Source organism: Papaver somniferum, chromosome 8 (genome assembly GCF_003573695.1).
Source record: "Papaver somniferum cultivar HN1 chromosome 8, ASM357369v1, whole genome shotgun sequence".
NCBI lineage: Eukaryota > Viridiplantae > Streptophyta > Magnoliopsida > Ranunculales > Papaveraceae > Papaver > Papaver somniferum.
This window is the reverse complement of record NC_039365.1, coordinates 10,370,902-10,392,194: the sequence shown is the minus strand read 5'-3', so window position 1 is coordinate 10,392,194 and position 21,293 is coordinate 10,370,902. Positions and strand designations below refer to the sequence as shown.

At 35.0% G+C, this 21,293-nt stretch overlaps 2 protein-coding genes across 2 annotated transcripts; one reads left to right on the top strand and one right to left on the bottom strand.

The window, feature by feature from the left end:
* Positions 1 to 2,866: 2,866 nt before the first annotated feature.
* On the top strand, positions 2,867 to 3,847 carry LOC113304443 (probable glutathione S-transferase parA). The gene is made up of 2 exons (XM_026553566.1): positions 2,867 to 3,259; positions 3,351 to 3,847. Exons 1-2 carry the CDS (start codon positions 2,945 to 2,947, stop codon positions 3,693 to 3,695), a joined length of 660 nt encoding a protein of 219 aa, XP_026409351.1. The 5' UTR covers positions 2,867 to 2,944; the 3' UTR covers positions 3,696 to 3,847.
* Positions 3,848 to 18,308: 14,461 nt separating this feature from the next.
* LOC113305058 lies at positions 18,309 to 19,646 on the bottom strand. The gene has a single exon (XM_026554169.1). It carries the CDS (start codon positions 19,644 to 19,646, stop codon positions 18,309 to 18,311), a length of 1,338 nt encoding a protein of 445 aa, XP_026409954.1.
* Between the last annotated feature and the right edge of the window lie 1,647 nt (positions 19,647 to 21,293).

Below are 21,293 nucleotides of genomic sequence, written 5' to 3'. Positions count from 1 at the left end.
AAGGACAAGAGCATAAGGTTTATAAGTTATCAAAAGCTCTATATGGTCTAAGACAATCTCCTCGATCCTGGAATACAAAGTTAGATCAAATCTTAAGAGAAATCAGATTTGTTAAGTGCTCTAAAGAAACATCAGTATACAGAAGAGAAGAAAAGGGAACGCTTCTTGTGATTGCAGTCTATGTAGATGATCTATTTTTGACTGGCAACTCCCTTAAGGTGATCAATGAGTTCAAGAGAGAAATTTCATCAAAGTTTGAGATGTCAGACCTCGAAAAACTCACTTATTACCATGGCATAGAAGTCCATCAAGGAGTAGATGGGATTCAGATTAAACAAGAAGCTTATGCAAGGAGAATTTTGAAAGAAGCAGGACTTGAAACTTGTAATCCAACTAAGATACCATTGGAGTTTGGACTTAAAGTTTCAAAGGCACAAGAAGAAGCTGAGATTGATCCAACGAGTTATAGAAGAAATGTTGGATGCCTTAGATACTTATTACACACAAAACCAGATTTGGATTTCTCTATGGGAGTAGCAAGTCGTTATATGCAGAGTCCACGCAAGTCTCATGGTGATGTAATAAAGCAGATATTGAGATATCTAAGATGAACAATCAGCTGTGGATTGAAGTATGGTCGAGGAGGATCAAAAAGAATTGTTGGGTATAGTGACAGTAGTCATAATATTGACCAAGATGATGGAAAAGGTACAACTGGTCATATATTTTATCTAGGTGAAGCACATATTACATGGTGTTCACAGAAGCAAGACATTGTAGCTCTCTCATCCTGTGAAGCTGAGTTTATGGCCGCAACAGAAGCATCTAACCAATCAATATGGCTTCAAGAACTGTTGGGTGAAATCAAAGGAAGAGAACCTGAAAAAGTTCTCATCAAGATTGATAATAAGTCTGCAATTGCACTCACTAAAAATCCAGTGTTTCATGGGAAGACGAAACACATTCACAAAAGGTATCATTTCATACGAGAATGCATCGAGAAGGAGGTCATTAACGTAGAACACATACCTGGAACTGAGCAGAAGGAAGATATATTAACAAAGGCATTGGCTCGGATCAAGTTTGAAGAGATGAGGAAGTTAATAAGAGTACAAGATTTTTCACAAGCACAATTGAAGCTTAAGGAGGAGATTCTTGGATTAACTTCAACATAGAAGTCACTAACAAGCTGGTTAGGACAAGATTAGGAAATTGATGTAATCCTAAGGGAATTAGAAGTCATCTAGTTCTAAGAAAAGGAAAGACATGTATTAAGGTAATAGGACTAGGAAAGGAATTCATAGTTCTATATATATATGATCACCAAAGTTGTGGTTGATCATATGAGCAAGATTAGAGCTTGTGTTTAGTTTTGAGAGATTTTCTAAACATCAATAAAGAGAGTTGTCTTTATATAAGCTGAGTTTCATCTTGCAGTTGCCATTAAAATATAAGTGTTGAAAAACGGAGAATGATAGTAGGAATGAATATTGTAAAGTTTATGATGAGTACGGAAATGTTATTGACGAACTACCCTCGCCTGCACCAATATAATGATCGTTCGAAGCCTTCTTCAGTCACATGTAAGAGATAACGGGGTCGGTTTCATGAAGAAACCTGAAAGATATGAAATAAGTGTTCTTAGTTGGAAAGAGTTGCAAAACCAAGGCTCTAAGATAGACGAAGTTTGTAGCTATATTAATACATTGTTCTATAGTTATGTTTATAATGACCGAGCGTTGGCCTATCTGTAGCTACAAAACCCTAATCTTAGGGTGGTGGGATAAAGATGAGGGATATAATAAGTACCTCATCCGTGATTACAGGTATATCTATGGATAAATCGACGAGCTGAGTCTATCCTCTGTATTGATTTCTTTATAACCCTCATCGACTATGTGAGTAGGCTAGTACTCACACATGCCAGAGTTATAAACAAAAACCTATCAAAACTTAAACTAAATAATCAAGAAAGTTTTATTCTCGTAAGAACTTTCATTTTTTTTCCCACATTAATAGTCCAAATCTAGCCCACGTAAACTGGAGCTTGGGAAGCACTAACACGAACGCGACAAAATGTGGACACATGAATCGAAAAAATTTAAAATCATCAGGACACTGACACGTTTATGTACATATTAATTAAATAACTTTTATCTAGGAAGATTATAGTGTTATACTATTAGTAAATCAACTATAGAAATCACACGTATCCGTGGAAAAAACAACTCAAGTTTAGGCCGCTAGATTAGCCTCCCCAAAAGATGTTGATAACCATGAAAACACCCTTCAATTTATCATGTATCTAATACTTAGTCCACCAATTATTATTATTTAGTCCCCATAAATTTCTGCGAAAAAAATGTTAGCCCCCACCATACAATTTTCTGGCTCCTCCACGGTCAGGTCAGGTGAACCAAAATTTATCCCGTCAAGTCGTCAACCAGAATTTGTAAGTGGGCCGAACTGCCATTTGGTTGAAAATGTGCCACGTGCAGTGATATAACTTTGTGGCCCATAATTTATCTCACAGTGAATCACAACTTGGATCCCAAGATCTACATCGTAGTCTAAAATCTGACTGATCATCGAGAAATCTTTACTATCATTCGAAATCAGTCTCGTGGCCTCAAAGTGCCGATCGTTTTCTTTTGTGATGGTTAGATGAAGATTTTATGAACTCAAACAGTTACGCGGCCAAGTCTCCAAACACTTTTGAAGATGACGTGAGCAATGACATATGTGGTCATTTTTTTTTTCTTTTTTTTTCTGGATAAAACAAGAATGACGTATGTGATGATTGTTCAAATATGTATTACTAGATTCTCAGTACCTTATAAAATCACTATAAAATGTAGTTCACTCTCACATATCAAAACCACAATTTTCTTCTCTGTTTTCCGATATTTTTTCACTGAAAAGAAAATCAAAACTCATATCAACAATGGCAGATGAAGTAGTTCTCTTGGATTTCTGGCCAAGTATGTTTGGAATGAGAGCAAAAGTAGCTTTGGCTCTAAAGGGTATCAACTATGAATACAAAGAAGAAAATCTTAGAGATAAAAGTCCTCTACTTTTGAAGATGAATCCAATCCATAAGAAAATCCCTGTTTTGATACACAATGGAAAACCCATTTCTGAATCACTCATAATTGTTGAATACATTGATGAAGTTTGGAATGAGAAATCTCCTCTTTTACCTGCTGATCCTTATCAGAAATCCCAAGCTAAGTTTTGGGCTGATTATGTTGACAAAAAGGTAAGAACACTATGAGCTTCTCTCATATTCAGTTGTTCAGATCCCTGGGTTAAAACCATGTTTCTTAAATTTTCATTTTTCCTGACTGCAGGTTTATGATAGTGGAAGGAAGATATGGACAAGCAAAGGAGAAGATCAAGAGAATGCCAAGAAGGAATTTACTGAGGTTTTGAAGGTATTGGAAGGAGAGCTTGGAGAGAAGCCATTCTTTGGTGGTGAAAATATTGGGTTTGTGGATGTAGCTTTGATTCCTTTCTATACCTGGTTTTATGCGTATGAGAAATGTGGGAATTTTAGCATTGAAGAAGAATGTCCAACGATTGTTTCTTGGGCTAAGAAGTGCTTGCAAATTGAGAGTGTTTCTCAGTCACTTTCTGATTCAGAAAAAGTTTATGAATTTGTTCTCTCATATCAAAAGAAGCTTGGAATTGCATAAGTTCATTACAAATGCTCACATGTTGGGTCACAGGGATGTAAGAAGATGGACCAAGAATTTGTAGAAGAGTAGTGCAAATGTTTTATTTATTTTCTTGTACTTGTTTTTCTCCTTATCAATAAAAATTTTAAGCTTTTTACATAAAAAGAAAACTGATTAATGGCTTATTCCCATCACCCCTCTATTTCAATTGAAAAACTGATTAATGGCTTATTCCGATCACCCCTCAAAAAGAGGAATCCACTAACCCTAATGGGTTTGTGTTTTTCTTTCTTGGGGAATCTTACTCCTATCACCCCTTTATTTCAACTTACCAAACATGATAATGGAATTATTGTCGGGAACGTGATTTCATTCCCTCCAATCAAATACATCGATGTAAATATAATTTTGTATTCCCAAATACTCCCTTCTTAATAAATGACAAAAGGTTTACCTCGTTGTCCAAAAGTTGCCTTGTCACCCGCAATTCGCCTGTGATTAAAAGTTTTGCACTTTGACCCAAATTCACCTTGCAAATAATTTGCATCCTCACCTAAATCAAACGCAATAACCCAAAATCTCCATAAATGCGTGATCCGAAATGTTCCCCACGCCCGTGGCCCAAAATTTTACCTATCTTCCAAAATTTCCAATGCGATCCTACATATACTAACTAATGTGACCGAGAAACTGATGAGTACAAGTTTACAATGAGGCTTAAAATTTGTCTTGTGGCCTCAAATTTGCCACACATGTAAGCCAATGCCCATTCAGACCGAGGTTCCTGCAAAATAAAAAGACTCTCATTTTTCCCTTGTAAACCAAGACCTTATCACGTAAATCTTTGCACTCTAACCCAAATCTACCCCGAAATTTAATGTTAACCAAGAACAATTCTATATAACCGTCACTTTTAAGTTTTAACCACATAAATACCATCTACACTTGTAATTCCTTGGTCTCCACCTCCCAAGGAAACGGGGGTCTTTTGAGTTTTTCTATAAAGGTGCGGTTTTTACATAGTTTAAAATGATGATATAAAAAGATATTTTGTTAACCAATTCCATCGTTCAAAATACGTAGTACAAACCAGAATGAGTGTTTGATCACGTATGTCTCAGTTCTCTCTCTCCTCTTTCTGGGAGAAGAAAAAAAAATCCAAAAACTCAACGAATCCTAGCGTCGCTTGAATTTGGAGCAGATCTGAGCAGGAGATGCTTAATCTTTCTCAATCCTTTGTTTTTTCTTCTGTTTTTTTAGCTTAAATTTCATTTTTCCAGTTACTTTTAGATTACCTAGTCCTATCTCGTTTCTGTAGTCTTGTTCAGATCAATTGCTGGTTTGGGTTTGTTGTTTCTCACTTGTCTGTGTAGGAAATCAATCAGAGAAGATGATTTTTCTTTGTCTGCAAAGGAAATCAATTGGTTCTCTCAATCTCAATTTCACAGCATTTTTTATTTCATCAGAATCAATCGGTTCAGATCTAATTACATCCTCTTCAACGAAAGGAACATCAGCTTTAAAATCACTGGTTTCAAGTATGGCAACAAAAATTACTAGATCTCCAACTACAGCAGCAACAACAATCACAGAAACGACGGCAACAAAAATCACTGAAGCAGCAACGAAGATCACGTATTTAACTCCAAGATCCATAGATGTAACATCTGATACAAAGAGAAAAAGAAGCAAGAACTTTTCACTAAAGAGTGCTCCTGATTTGGATCCTTTTAGGTTACTTTGTTACAAAAAAGTGGATCCTACAACTCATGGTATGGTCCTGCCTCTCCTAATCGTGACAAGGAAAGGAGAGCTATGTGAGGATGAAAAACCTCACAACCCCAAAACCCTGAGAGATGGATGGATCCTCTGTTTGATCCTAATTCTTTTGCCTAGCACAAAATTGTTAGTTGATTTGGAAGAAACCAGTTCTTTCATAACAATTCCATCTAACTGTTACCGTCACAAGGAAAAAATTCAGTTGGTTGTACCACTTGGTGATTCCCTCTGCTTTGTCTCTAAAGTTGTTGGTGTTCTTAATTGTCAATGCTCTTTTAGTTACTTCATTATCTCTGTGATGTCCTGTTGCTCATACTATCTTCTAGTTTTTTGTGGCTATCAATATCTCTATAATGGTCCTTGGAAATTTGTTGTTGGGTTGTAATCTTTCTCTAAAGTGTTTTTTGTCTTACTTAAAAAAAGAAATATATAGTACAAATTTCCCATGTGATTAAAAATCTGTCACGTGGCTCAATATTTACTTTATGACCTCGAATGTATCTTGTAATAATTCAAAAATTTGATCTACGTCCAAAATCTATATCACAGTTTAACAGGGCTTTACTCAAAGTTGTACCTAAATGCCTCCCACACTTTTCTTAAATACCACCCATGATTAAAAACTAAATAATTTTATACCCAATCTGAATTGGGTGATAAAAACTCACCTTCTTCTCCGACTATATTACTTGTAACAACGGCCGTCGTACCCCTTCCACCACCTTCAATTTATACACAATAATATAATCATGTGTGTAATTAAGATTTTTATTTTTATTAAGATTTAAGCTTATGTTTTAGCCCTAATCTCATTCATGACATGAGTTTTAGGGATGAATTAGGTTTTTATTTTATTTTGTTTAATTTTGATTTTGATTGTTTTTTGCTAAATTATTTTGATTGATTAGAATTTGATTTTACACAGAGACTGTTTTTAACCTATGCTTGCTCACGATTTCAACAGGGGATTGATAAGGCACTCCCAAATGGTTTTAACTTTATAATTAAGGTCCATTGGTATTGCTTCAAAAAAACAAAAAAAACCATGGATATGCTACGAAGGAAGTGGTGGTAGTAGGTGGATGCGGTAAGCAAAAATGATTATGGGTACTACTCTACCGAGATGACACTATAGAGTAAATGAGTTTCCATTACCCACTTTCTATTAGGTGTACAATTATTATTATTTGAGACCATGAGTGGTATTTAGGGAAAATGTGGGTGGCATTTAGGTGAAACCTTACTCAATAAATACATTTGTAGATTTGTAGAGATTTAAATAGAGTCATGAAAATTAATAATTTTGCGAAAATTATATGAGCAGACTTTTGCGGAGTTATGCAGACATTTGTAGAGTCCTGAAGAGTTGTAAAAATAAATTTTATATGGAAATATGCATGATAGACATAAATACAAAATTTATTGTAGCTTATTTATTATAGTAAACTTCAACTAAATTAAAATAAATTATTATTATTTTTGTTGCAGTGGAAAATATGGAGAAAGTAAAGAGACAAAGCGAGTTTTCTATTGATCAAGATAATAGGGTTACATGGATACAATATCCTTTATATATATGTAAAGGTAAACTCTAGGTAACTAGATGGACCGCACATCCATGGGCCATAGTCCTTATAACACCCCCCTTGTGTGGTTCAATAACAAAACTTTATACATAGTGCTCACATATATTGCTTTGAATGTTGTTCTTCAAATATCGTTACCTCCTTGATGACTTGTGTTGAAATCAATTGCCGCATTAAAACTTTGATAATGAAAAAATTCAGTGGGACAAAACTTTGGTATAACTCTTCACATGTAGTACTTCACATGTTGTCTCGTACTTTACATGTAGTTCGTCACATGCAATACGATCTTTAAAGATCGACGAGTCTAAGTTAATTGCCTCGTTAACACTTCGTCCGGAAAAACCTATAGGGACAAAACCTGAACTAAAGCAAAGGAGTACATTATTAAGCAAACTTAGAACATAGATGGACTCAAATATGTTTCCTCATTAAAAACCTTGCCGAGTAACAAAACCCTGTGGGAAAAAGCAACTTCGGTGTAGGAAAATAGTTCAACACACCATTAGATGCTCCCCCTGATATCAGGAAATTTTCATTAGTCTAATGCAGTCAAAAGGAGTTTATCACACTTTACTTTGGTGACTTGAATGTTTATAAGACCATTTTGTTGATTCTGGAAGTTACGTTGCTTAAGAGAATATCGTGTTTCATTTCTTTGATTCATGTATTCTCAGTACTATCAATGCGATCTTTATGTCTTCAATGTTCAACATACTTGATATTTTTAGTGTTGTCTCGCTAAAAACCTTGTCTAGTAACAAAATCCTCTGGGAAAAACTATTCTCGAACGATGGGAAAAAGAGTACAACACAACTTCAATTTCGAAGTAAAATATGTCGACATCATATCCTTATATCCCACCCCCGATGTCGGCATCTCCTCCTGATTACTTTCAGAGTTGTTCCAGGCAGTTCCTTTAGTCATGTACTTTGAGAAACTGAATATCGACAATGACTTAGAAAATAATCCACCATATCTCCCCTGATTATTTTCGTTAGAGAAGAGATTATTATTCCTTCATAATCAACAACTTTTGGATTGCACTGTCATTAGCATTCCTTTTTATGTCTTTACATGGATAAAAATTTTTTATGTCAATTGTTACTTTTAAGTACATAATTACGTTCACTATACCATTCCAATGACGTTGCGTTCGCGCGGAGCTTTATCTAGCTAACAAGTTCCCTGAGGATGTAAAATTTAATCGAGTACATTATTATACTAAGTACAACAATGCATCTATTGTACTTAGATATGGGAATTTCATCTCCCAACACATCTTCGTCATATTCCTTTGGACGAAATGGTTATTTACTTACATTTGAACCTCGATTAATCATGTGAGTGCTATCAGGATGCGTGTCTTTGTTAATTTGCCTGAAAACTTTAGACATATGCAAAATGGTGGGATAATATACCACAATCTCAGTATTCGATCGATATTTCCCTAGATTTTTCATCTCAAATTTGGATTTCAAATAGCTCTTAAGGTCTCTTATTACATCAAGAGTACCCATCATATCTGTATTATCGGCATAGATAGCTACAATTCCAAATTAAGAACTTTCTTATGAATAAGCAAAAAAAAAATAACTTACTTGTTTATCCCCTCCAAATCAAATAGTCACTTAGACGGGTATACCACATCCGCCTGATTGCTTGAATCTATAAGTGAGCGTTTTATCTAACTATAAACGCACTCTGTGGTTTAGAGTCATTTGATTTGGGAAACAAAAGTCCATCAAGTACTTTTGTAAATATCTTATATCTCTTGATTCTTTCAGAGATACGTAACAACCACATACATATATTTCATTTCAAGTCCTTTTGAAATTACCAAGCTAACTAAGTAGCGGAACTCTACAACGTTCATTACAAGAGAACAATTCCAGGGCTTTGTGAGAAACCTCGCGCCACAAGGCGAGTCTTTGTACTTTAAGAATACTTTCTTCTCATTATGCTTTATGAGAAATTAATTATGTATGTCCAATAGGATTTACACTTGGTTGGTTAGCACTACCACACCAAATACCTGTATATATTTGTCAAAGAACCAAGTTCTACCTGGATTGTGTAGGACAAATATGCTCTTTCTTAATATTAAATAATAAAAAGCATGGTTCGATCTCATACTGCTCTATTTCCTTGAGCAACTATATATAAAAATATTCATTAGTATGCTCGCACGATCTTTCCATTGACTCGTGTGTATTCTCATAATCCTTTAGGATTTCATTGTTCTCTGGAATCATTAAACTTTGGAGCGTCCCCTAGTATTGATTCATTGACATAGTCAGAGACAATCAAATGAGATGATTTCATTGATGATACAAATTAGGTTGTGCCTTACTCATCTACTTCCATTCTAGGTTAGCATTGATCGAACCTGGTGGTCTCTCCATCTTCCTTTATGGAGCCACAGCCTCAACCACACTTCCACTAAGTGTAGTTGTAACACCTTAGTCTATGGTGTATATCCCTTATCGGGGATTCGTAACCTTGCAGGTAGGTTTGAAACTGGTATGTGTGATCTCATCACTTTAGCGATATCAGTGTACATTCTGAAATTCGATTATTCTTTGTCACTTCACATTCACATTTGTGGAGTATAAGAATCAATATGAGACACAGTGGGAACACACCACGACAATTCCTGTCATTCCCTTAGAAAATACTTTTTCTTATCTTCCCCAACGTTCGGAAGACTGTCTCATTAAAGTGATAACCTGCAAATCTAGCAGTAAGAGATCTCCTACCAAATGTTTTAAAATGCGGATAATTGTTGAGCGTAAATATCCAACAAAATTACTTAATCATTTTCGTGACCCATCATAGTACGATGTGGACTCGTAATGGCACATATATAGTGCAACCAAAAATGCGTAAGAACACAAATGTCAGGCTTAAATTCAGTTACCAACTGGTACGCAGAAAAGGTTGACTAATATTGGGTTCTAAAACGAATTAAGTAAAGATGCACGTAATATTGCATATCCCCAAAGCAATAAAAGGTAGGTTGGTACGCATAACCTATTACTTAGACACTATCTGTAACCTTTGATGGTAGCCTCTGCGAGACCATTGGGTATAAGATGCTCTATATTGATCCTATTAAACATGCAATATTCATCATCAAGTCCTTTTGATGTAATTCTCTAGCATTAACAAGGGTGGTTAGCATTTGCACTTTGCATTGTATAATATGTGCTAGGAGTTTTCAAAAACGCATAATCTCTTGAGAACTATAACTAGTCCAAAATTTTAAAAGATTCACCAGAGCCATAAGTCAATTTAATGGTCCGCATTCTGCATGAATATTTTTAAAATTTTCACCTCGTTTTCCTTTCTAATATGTAATTTTTACCATTTGCATCTTAGGATGGTCTCGATCCTGTTTTACTGAAGACTTTGTGAAATGAGTGATATTCTCTTACTTAAAAACATAATGGGAAGGGGGAGAAGTGCATCTAGTACTTTAGAAAACACTCAATATGACGTCACTTTGCATTCTTTCAATCTTTTTTCCCATTTTCGTTCACTCAAAAAAAAATGATATTTGTATGAGTTCTTTTAAAACAATCATCATGTCACAACCAAAGTTGCTTTATGGTTATGCTCAAAGCCTGTATGAGTCAGTTCCCAATATTTCATCGTCGGAGTCAATATGGATTCAATAATCCAAACTAATACTATACTGATTTACGTTTCACTAAATTGACTCATTAGTTTCTCTAAAGTATGTTTCCTTCCAAATACATTAGAGACTATAAAAGATGCAATCAATTACATTCTCATCACTGTGAGTTTCCACATGATATCCATTTGCATGGGTTTCTTTGGAATTTAACAAGGTGTGATTATCTCTCGGTACATGTAGAGATTTTGTGACCTCTTTGTTCTATCATGAAAACAAATTTTGAGCAATGCTGCGCCCGATGTTCGAATCCTTGCGTAACAAAAGAAAATCTATCTTATTTACTTTAGAGTGTTACCGTTCATGGAGATGATATACTTTTCATCATAATGTACGATTGATCCTTATAACTCAAGTACTTTTGAGTATATCTCAAGTGATTTAGAGGATTTCAGTCTCGTGGAAATGATATACTTTTCATTTCATAAGTACAAACTATGAATTTAGTTCTTCGCATAAAAAAAAAAATTTATTTGCTAATATAATATCGGTCAAACTATCATTTAGACAATAGTTTTGGATCAAATCATGCAAAATATAGAATCTAACCATATGAATTCGATTGAATAAATATAGACAATAAGAAAAATTTGCAAAGTTCTTGTTGCCATTAATGTTGACATCTAACTATGATATGACCTTCTCCAAGAATATAGTGAGTTCGTTTTCCTTTAAACTCCCTATATCTCTTATAGTTGGCTACTAATATATGATACTTGCATTACAACACTTGTACCATACTCAGAAAAATGCTTATACCAATATTTTCAACTCTCATTCATATGAGTCATAATTACATCTCTGTCCCATAATAGGTAGATACATTTACTTTGTATCATTATTACTGGATCCATAATTACATCTCTGACTCATGAAAACTTTTGTGAGTTTCTTTTCACAAAAAGTGAGGTTTTCTTTTAATTACAACATATCATTGTCGAAGTTATTGACTCATTATAGTCTAACAAGTGGATTACATCCCACTGAACATTCAAGTTTGGGGGAAAATGAATGTTTCGACAAACTTCCTTCAAAGCATTACATCGTCTGAAGTTAATATGTCTCCTTGGAAATGTTGAAGGTATGACTTCCTCTTTGAAAAGTATATCTTTACAAGTTGAAGATTTTTATGACGAAAGTATTGTACTTGTGCACACATACTTCTATATCATAGACTCTTTAATGGTGCTCAAGTACTTCTGAGTCAAAAAAGTCAAATTAGAGTCGAATTTGTTTTGTCAAAGTCTGGTCAATTATTTGGTCAAGACCCGGTCCATTGGGTTGACAAGGTCATGGTTAATGAATATAAACATATACGGTCCATTATATATGAAGTATTCAGGCCCATTGTTAATAAGTTTTAAACTATTAGCATGTGAGCCCAAAACATATGGTTAACCCTAAAAATTGAAAAAAAATTCTTTTTTCAAATGTTCTGATCGACAGACAAATGCATCATAGTACGATCATGATGAAATTTTTACAGTTAAAATTTCAACAAAATCCAACGGACAGATAAAAATTTATTCATGTTTCCGTATGACTGTTCCAATTAACGTTTCTGTGGACACACCTGGAAATATCACGTACTTTGGAGTATTTCCCGTGGTTGGATCTTTATGAAATTTTTACAGTGCTTCAAGGAGAACAGTACGTAACACATAAAAAAATACAACATAATCTAATTGTTGAAATTCCTAAAACATACGTTTTTCTACGCTGTTATAAATAAGGATTTTCCTGAACGTACACAGATTCATTAAACTCCAGTTTTGGAGATTGCATCATATACTGATATGATTGAAATTTTAACACAGTAAGTAGTGATTGATCGGGTTGAACATATTAAAATTGCATGAAAATCTAACGGTGCAATCTCTATATCTTATAATCATACGTTTGTGGAACCCTAATATATACTACGAAAATGAAATTTCTTTGTTCAAAAGAAATACCTGGTAACACATCCATGATGATAAACAAATAGGATCAGAACCACTCTAATCTTCAAGGAATAATTCATAACCAATCTTGAACGAAGAAAAAAAATTTGCACCAGTTGGTAGAGTCGTGCATGATAACGTGTTGCAGTGGAAAATATGGAGAAAGTAAAGAGACAAAGCGAGGTTTCTATTGATCAGGATAATAGGGTTACATGGATACAATATCCTTTATATATATGTAAAGGTAAACTCTAGGTAACTAGATGGACCGCACATCCATGGGCCATAGTCCCTATAATAATTTTATATATGGAAGAGGCTACCAGGGTCATATTATTACTAAAATAAAGAAAAAAGAATTACAATGGAGTTGTTGGTAACCTAGCAACAAGCTGGGCACCAATACCTTTCTGAATAACCAAACAAAGGTATTTTTAATATTATTATTCATTTTTTTAATATTAACAAAGGTATTTTTAATATGATTATTCATTCAAAAATAAATGTAAGTATTATTTACACATGAAACAATAAATACAATAACATAGATATTTTTATATATATAATTATTTCTTTTGTTCAATAAAATTCAATAAAGTGAAACAATAAATTAAAATAATTATTATTGTACATTTTTAATCATATCATATAATTAAAATTTTAAAAAAAATGTTTAATCATATCATATAATTTATGCTCATCTATAATAGGAGTTTTATAAATTGTGTATTCATGAAATAAAATAAAAGAAAGTAAAAAAAACACCTTTATAAAACATTTGGAAGTCTTCCAAAATCTTACATATTTTGCAAGACTTTTATCAAGGCAAATATATAAACAAAAGTCACTCAAAGTCTTGAAAATAGGTAAGTATGCAAAGTCTTTGAATTTTTCAAGTTTACAACGAGTAACACAAACTTTAGAAGACCTTTTGACAATCTACAACGAGTAACATAAACTTTGAAAGAGATTTTAAAAGTATACAACCAATAACACAATACTCTGTAAAGTCTGTTTAACCACCTTGAAATCTTCATTGTAATTCAGATATTTGTTGGTGTAATACAAATACTATCACCGAACGTAAATTTTATCTCGTCACCTTGAATTTGCTTAGTGATGATTGTAAACCTGCCTCGCAATTAGCATGTGAACCCCAAAACAATTGAGAAGAAGAGAATCAATTTACTCAATCTTGATGATCCTTTACATGTACACAGAAATATACAAATGTTGTATACAACACATAAAAGCAAACAGATAATATCCTACTTCCTTTAGATGATATCTTGCCTAATTTAGTATATACGAATTTCCTAATGATGTCAACAGGATACGTACAGAACATTGTATATATTCCCTAATACTCCCCCTGAGGTTTGAGCATGGGGATCACGAACGCGCAACTTGCGAAGAAGAACCTCGAACTGAGAACGTCCAAGTTCCTTAGCGAAAATATCATCTAGTTGTCCCTTTGTACGAACATGAGAAGTAACTATAGCACTGGCCTGAATATGATCACATATATAGTGACAATCAATCTCGATATGCTTGGTACGCTCATGAAAAACCGGATTGGCAGCAATATGAAGTGCAGCTTGACTGTCACATTAAAGACGCCTCGGTTGCGAGTGGAGAACACCAAGATACTTTAATAAATCCTTTAACCATGTCAACTCACTACAGGTGAAAGCCATGGAGCGATATTCTTCTTCGCAGAAGATCGTGATACTGTGTGTTGCTTCTTAGTCTTCCATGAAATAGGAGAGCCTCCCAAAAATATAAAATATCCCGTTAGAGAACGACGACTAAGAGGACATGAAGCCCAATCAGAATCACAATACGCATTAAGTTGTAGAGCACTATCCCTACGCAGAAAAAGACCTTGACCAAGATGACCTTTGAGATATCGAAGAACCCGAACCGCAGCATCCCAGTGAGATATACAAGGAGATTTCATAAATTGGGCCAAAACGTGAACTGAATAACAAAGTTCAGGACGAGTAATAGTCAAGTATATCAAGCGCCCAATAAGTCTATGATATTGAGATGGATTCGAGTACATGGGCCCATCGTCAAGAGCCAGGCGATGATTCTCATCTATGGGAGAGTTAGTTGGCTTTGCTCCAAGAAGTCCCGTTCTAGATAGTATATCTAATGTATATTTTCTCTGTGAAAAGAACAAGCCATCACGTCCCCGAGAAATCTCAATTCCAAGAAAATACTTGAGGATTCCCAAATCCTTTATACGAAAACATCGGCTCGAATAGGCTTTAAAAGAAGCAATAGCAGCGGAATTGTTCCCATAAATAATCAAATCATCAACATAAACTAAAACATGAAGATCGTTATCATGTCGCTTAAATGTGAAAAGTGAGTAATAGACATAAGATTGCACAAACCCAAAAGATTTCAGAGCACCAGCAAGTTTAGCAAACCAATTACAAGAAGCCTTACGAAGACCATATAAAGATTTACGGAGACGACACACTTTACTGGGAGAAGTACTAGAAAACCCAGGTGGAAGTTGCATATACATTTCCTCGTCAAGATCACCATGAAGAAAAGCATTATTTACATCCATCTGATGTAACTTCCAATCACGAGAAACAACAACCACTAAAAATGTCCGAACAGAAACCATTTTAGCAACTGGCGCAAATGTCTCATGATAATCAACTCCTTCCACTTGATTATTACCAAGAATCACTAAACGAGCTTTGAATCGCTCAATAGTACCATCTGAATTATACTTGATCTTATATACCCATTTGCAACCAATTGCCTTTTTGCCGGGAGGAAGATCAACAATATCCCATGTACCATTTTTAATAAGCGCATCAATCTCTTTGATCATTGCCTCGATCCAACGTGGGTCACGCACTGCCTCAGCATACCTAGTAGGTTCAACGCAAGCAGTAATGGCTGCCAAAAAATGTGCATGTTTCGCCGAAATGTAGCACAAGAAACATAATTAGCTATTGGATAAGGCGCACCTGAGGGCACTGTTTGAAGTAAGGAGGTTGATGCGGATTCTATAATTCGAGTTGTATTGCAGACGTAATCACGTAGACAAGTGTTAGGAATTCTGGATATGTCACTCCGACGGACAGAAGGTTCATGATTTTCATTTTCCACGTCAACAGGGAGGGAAGACTGACCCTTAGAATTAGTGCTCCCCCTGTCCTCCTGTAGCAAACTTATTTCAACAGAAGATGTTTTACTTACATCCATATCATTGGACGGAGGACCCTCATGTCCAATAGTGGAGGAAGTAGGTGGCATTTTCAGATTGCACTCAATTTTCATATCTTGACAGTCCTCAAAAAGTGAAGATATATAAGGTTGCTCAACGTCAGTTGGTGTACTATCCAATATTGTTTCTTGATAAGGAATTTTATCTTCAAAAAATACCACATCAGGTGATACAAAGTATTCATGGTTTTCCAAATCAAAAACTCGCCAACCTTTTTTTCCATGAGGATATCCAACAAAAATATATCGACAACTTCTAGGATTAAATTTATTCTTGTCTCGAGACACTAAACGGTCATAACACAAACATCCAAAATTCGCAGATGAGCATATGAAGGAGGCTTTCCATGTAATAATTCATATGGAGTTTTTCCATTAAGCAGCGGAGTCGGTGTACGGTTGATAATATATGTAGCAGACAAAATGCATTCACCCCAAAATTTTAATGGTAAATTACCTTGGAACCGTAGAGATCGCCCGACATTAAGTAGATGACAATGTTTGCGTTTAACACGTCCATTTTGCTAAGGTGTATCGACACATGAGGTTTGGATTCGATACCGTGTTCAGCAAAGTAAGGAACTAACGGTCGAAATTCCGTACCATTATCACTTCCTACCACTTTAACCTGCTTATCAAATTGAGTCTTAGCCATAGCACAAAAGTTCTTGAAAATTTGAGTCACTTCAGATTTATGTGCCATTAAATAAACCCAAACACCTCGATAATGATCATCAACTATGAAAAGAAAATAATGTGCACCACAAGAAGAAGAAATAAAATAAGCACCTCATACATCACAATGAACTAAACCAAATAAATCATTAGATTTATTCGTACTGATTGGAAAAACATCACGAGTTTGTTTTTCCTTGAAACAAACATCACATGGTTCACCACGAGAATTTTCAAAATCGTTTTTATTAACGCTAGGAAGTAATGAAACAATCTTATTAGACGCATGACCTAAATGCCTATGCCATAAACAATAAGTATTTCTTGTAGTTACTCGATTTGCCGTAGTTGGTGTCGCACTCCTTAATATATAGACCCCATCCTCTTGCTCACCCACTCCAATCAAGATCCTCATAGTACGGTCCTATATCAAACATAGCTTATCAGTTAATGTCGCCATGCATTTCATGTCGTTAATCAGACATGCCAAAGAAACTAAGTTTCAATTAAGATTAGTGTTAAGGATAATAACCCATCATTTGAAGACTCTCCATGGAAACAGTAAGCATGCCGTGAATACTTCTATAGACCGGGTATCTTGCAATAGTCTTTAGGATAATTTAAACTTCCTTTTGAATAATATCTGTTAGCTATTGAATAGCTAAGAAGTTGTAACAACCAACTATGTATCTCTTTTCAAAGATACAAATAACATCTCGACTCCACAACTTGAACTGTGGAAGTCATTCCTCCAAATATCGTGTTCTATGTTGGTATCAGGAGGGTTCGATCCCCTCACTCTTCCGTTGTGAAAGGAATAGTATACCCCTAATTTGCTCGTCAAAATACTTCAGAGAGTTTTGAACTCTACATCATCATTTTTAGGTGTTTGTTTTTCACCCATATCACCAGTTCCATCACCTACTTTAATCACATCATCCATCCATGTTACCTACAACACAAATCTCTATCACCAGATCATAACAATACACCACCGCCATTAACATCGTTTGCTGCTAAGAAAGATTGTTCAAAATTCTCTGCTAGTGACAAGGAAACTGGACAAACTCTTTTGTTTCATGTATCAACACATTCTTAAAACATTCTTAAAAACCAGTTCTAAGCAAATTTCAATTCCAAAACAAATTAATACCGTTATCAATTATACTGTTAACCAACACAGATAAATGCCACCAATTGAAGAGATATTTCGGCTATCTCACACAACATTTTGAAGAGGTATTTTGACTATCTCATATTATGAATTTGAAGAGAAACACCAATTTTCTCATACAACAGTTTGAGGAGCAGTTACCAGTTCGTTCCATAAGTTCAAAAGACCAGATGGCTGATATATTTACAAAATGGATATCTTCACCACGGTTCCAGTACATTAGAAGCAAGTTGTACATTCGTCAACTCAAGTAAAACTTGAGGGGAGGTGTTAAGGATAATAACCCATCAGCTGAAGACTCTCCACGGAAACAGTAAGCATGTCGTGAATACTTCTATAGACCGGGTATTTTGCAATAGTCTTTAGGATAATTTAAACTTCCTTTTGAATAGCATCTGTTAGCTATTGAATATCTAAGAAAGTTGTAACATCCAACTATGTATCTCTTTTCAAAGATATAAATAACATCTCGACTCCACAATTTGAACTGTGGAAGTCATTCCTTCCTCCAAATATCGTGTTCTAAGTGTTAGAAACAAATAAAACATGATTTAGTTTCAAATTAGGCCCAGACACAACAGTTCTCACACACTGAGCGTGCAAGTAAGTGTCGTTTGGAAGTCCAATAGGTGACAAGCTTATCTGCTGTAAGTGAAGTAATAAATCCTTTCGTCCGGTCATATGTCTCGATGCCTCCGAATCAAGTATCCCCTTACCAGATTGTTTCTCTTTTGAAATCTCCTTGTTCGACGGATTAAGCATATTTTCTATGGCCATCAGTTGAGAATCTGTGAGAGTATTCATAAGTGTTGTCCGATCTTGTGTTGAAACAAAGATACCACTAAAATTTTCACCTCCACCAGTAGGAAAATTAGCGGCATTAGCAACAACAAGACTTGGCTTTCCTTTCCTGTTATTCGATCCTTGCTGCAAACCCCCTCCGTTTCTTTTCCCATGTTTTTCTAGCCACCAATCTGGATACCCAACGAGTCTAAAACAATTTTCCATTTCATGACCAGATTTTCCACAATTCTTACAAGTTGGTTTATTTGCAGACGTTGTAGACATCCTAGCAACAGGTCCCTTTGCTGTCTTTGGAGCTTGTAATGCAAATCCAACGGCTTCTTCACGTACATCACGCGTCCTAGCAATAGTTTGGTGCCTTTCCTCCTGCACAACCAATGCATATACACGGCTGAGTGAATAGAGAGGATCTTGAGAAATTATGTGAGAGAGAACCGTCCCATATATGATATCATCAAGGCCCATGAAGAACCGATGAACACGTTCTTCTTCTCGTTGTTTATTCCACTGAGCAGCAAGCAAACATGTACACTTGTTACATCTACACAAGGGAGGTTTAACATGGTTACTAAGTTCTTCCCAAAAAAATTTCAGTCGTCCAAAATAAGCAGCAATAGCCTGTCCATCTTGTTTGCATTTGGCTAAATTGGAACGCAATTGCATCATCCTTGGTCCATTCCCAATAGAAAATCTTTGCTTCAAATCATCCCAAAGTTCTTTAGCTTTCTCATAATAAGTAATTGTTGATCGCAGATTCGACTCAATGGATGTAGCAATCCATACAATAAGCATCGAATTAACACTCCACCAGTCTTCAATATCAGGATCATCTTCTTTAGGTTGCGTAATATTCCCATCCAGAAAGGAATATTTTCTTCTGGCTCGAAACGCATTACGCATCGATCGAAACCATTCCTCATAGTTATCACCATTCAGTTTCACCGGGGAAATAACCATACATGTATGATCCGAAGGATGCAGATAGTACAGTGAAGATGGATCAATTTTTCTTTCACCATTATATGTCGAATCTTTCCCAGATTCTTTCCCAGTCATGATGCAAAGCTTCAGCACAGACAAAAGAAAGAAAAACTTTGTCTAAAAGATTTGATTAATTCGTTTTTAGCTCGGATGCCATAAAACAATTAAGAAGAAGAGAATCAATTTAATCAATATTGCTGATCCTTTACATGTACATAGAAATATATAGATGTTGTATACAACACATAAAAGCAAACAGATGATATCCTACTTCTTTTAGATGATATCTTGCCTTATTTAGTATATATAAATTGCCTAATGATGTTAACATGATATGTACAGAACATTTTGTATATTCCCTAATAAACCCAATCTTCTTATATTTTCCTTGATATAAGAACAAAAATTTCTATTGTAACAAGAAATATGCCACTATGGCCAAAATATTTATCATGATCCTAAAGCCACAGCCTCATTCAAATTGCAAGTTGTGTCCCATAATTTGATATAAAATATCATGTTGGATTTTTTTTAATAAATTGACTTTCGACTTCCATAATAAAATAAATTTAATCAAAGTATTGTTTAGCATTAAATAAAATAAATATTGGTTGTATAAAAACGGGTAGATACTCGGCTGGTCATTTCCATTCCTCAATGGTTGATGCTCTCTAGGAAGCCACATGTTCGAGTCCCCGATGGTGCAGTATTAATTGCAGAATCCAGGAGGTCACAGTTTCTGAGTTCTCGATGGCGCAGTATTGCAGAATTTGACATGGAAGGTAGAGTTAGCTTACCCCCTTGCGACATAATCAGTTAGTTCCTCATGAGACTCGCTGGTAGGCTAGCACGGCAACCTATTCAGCTAATGTGCGACATAATCAGCTCCTCTATCCATTTCGTCTCCCTTGGATGGTTTCTCATGAGGCTCGCTGGTAGGCTAGCACGACAACCTGTTCAGTTATAGTACGTCGTTGGAGCTTAACTTGTTAGGCTTCCAACTAGTTTCATGTAATAATCGTTATCCAATAATAAAATTAAATATTTAATTAATCAAGAAAAGTCAACCAAGTTTTTATGTTAATATTTTCTTAATAAAAGTAACAGAATATGATTCAGAACTTCGATAATAAAATATATCTAATTGAAGTATATGCTTCAAAAAAGAACTCTAATTGAAGTATTGTTTAACATTTATTAAAAAATAATTAATTATATTAAAAATAAGAATAATTAATAATCAAGGATATGTCTTCATTTTTTTTTCCGCATAAAACAAGAGGAAGATACCCTCTAACATTACATATTCAAGTTTCTAATTATGATTGGAACATGATTCAACCATGATATATTGTCGTTGAAATATTGAGAATAAAAAAAGTTCAAGAAATGTCCTGGGTCCTCTCCTTTCCAACAGTTTTTGAGATTGAAAATATTACAGTAGGCTGTTGTGTTAGCTGCCCACATTACGCTAAATCCAGTAGATAGCATAATTTCTGAAATTTTAAAATTAATTAGATCCAGGTTGTTCCTTTGGAAATCATTACTAATAGAATATCTAATATTCTTAGCTTCAACATACATTCCTTTGAGCAGCATCAAAGTATGCAAGGAATCATTATGGAAAGCTACTTCATGTCCACTCCGTTATGTTGACCAATGAAAAGCTGTTTCTGCTCCTCTTGTTTCTAACTCCTCTCTGGTGTTGCAGTTGAAGGTAGT

Excerpts from the sequence above, each read along its gene's own strand:
- LOC113304443 (XM_026553566.1), top strand. The coding sequence starts at position 2,945 with ATGGCAGATGAAGTAGTTCTCTTGGATTTCTGGCCAAGTATGTTTGGA. Across the intron at positions 3,260-3,350 it reads CTGATTATGTTGACAAAAAG|GTTTATGATAGTGGAAGGAA; the intron begins GTAAGAACACTA and ends TCCTGACTGCAG.
- LOC113305058 (XM_026554169.1), bottom strand. The coding sequence starts at position 19,646 with ATGACTGGGAAAGAATCTGGGAAAGATTCGACATATAATGGTGAAAGA.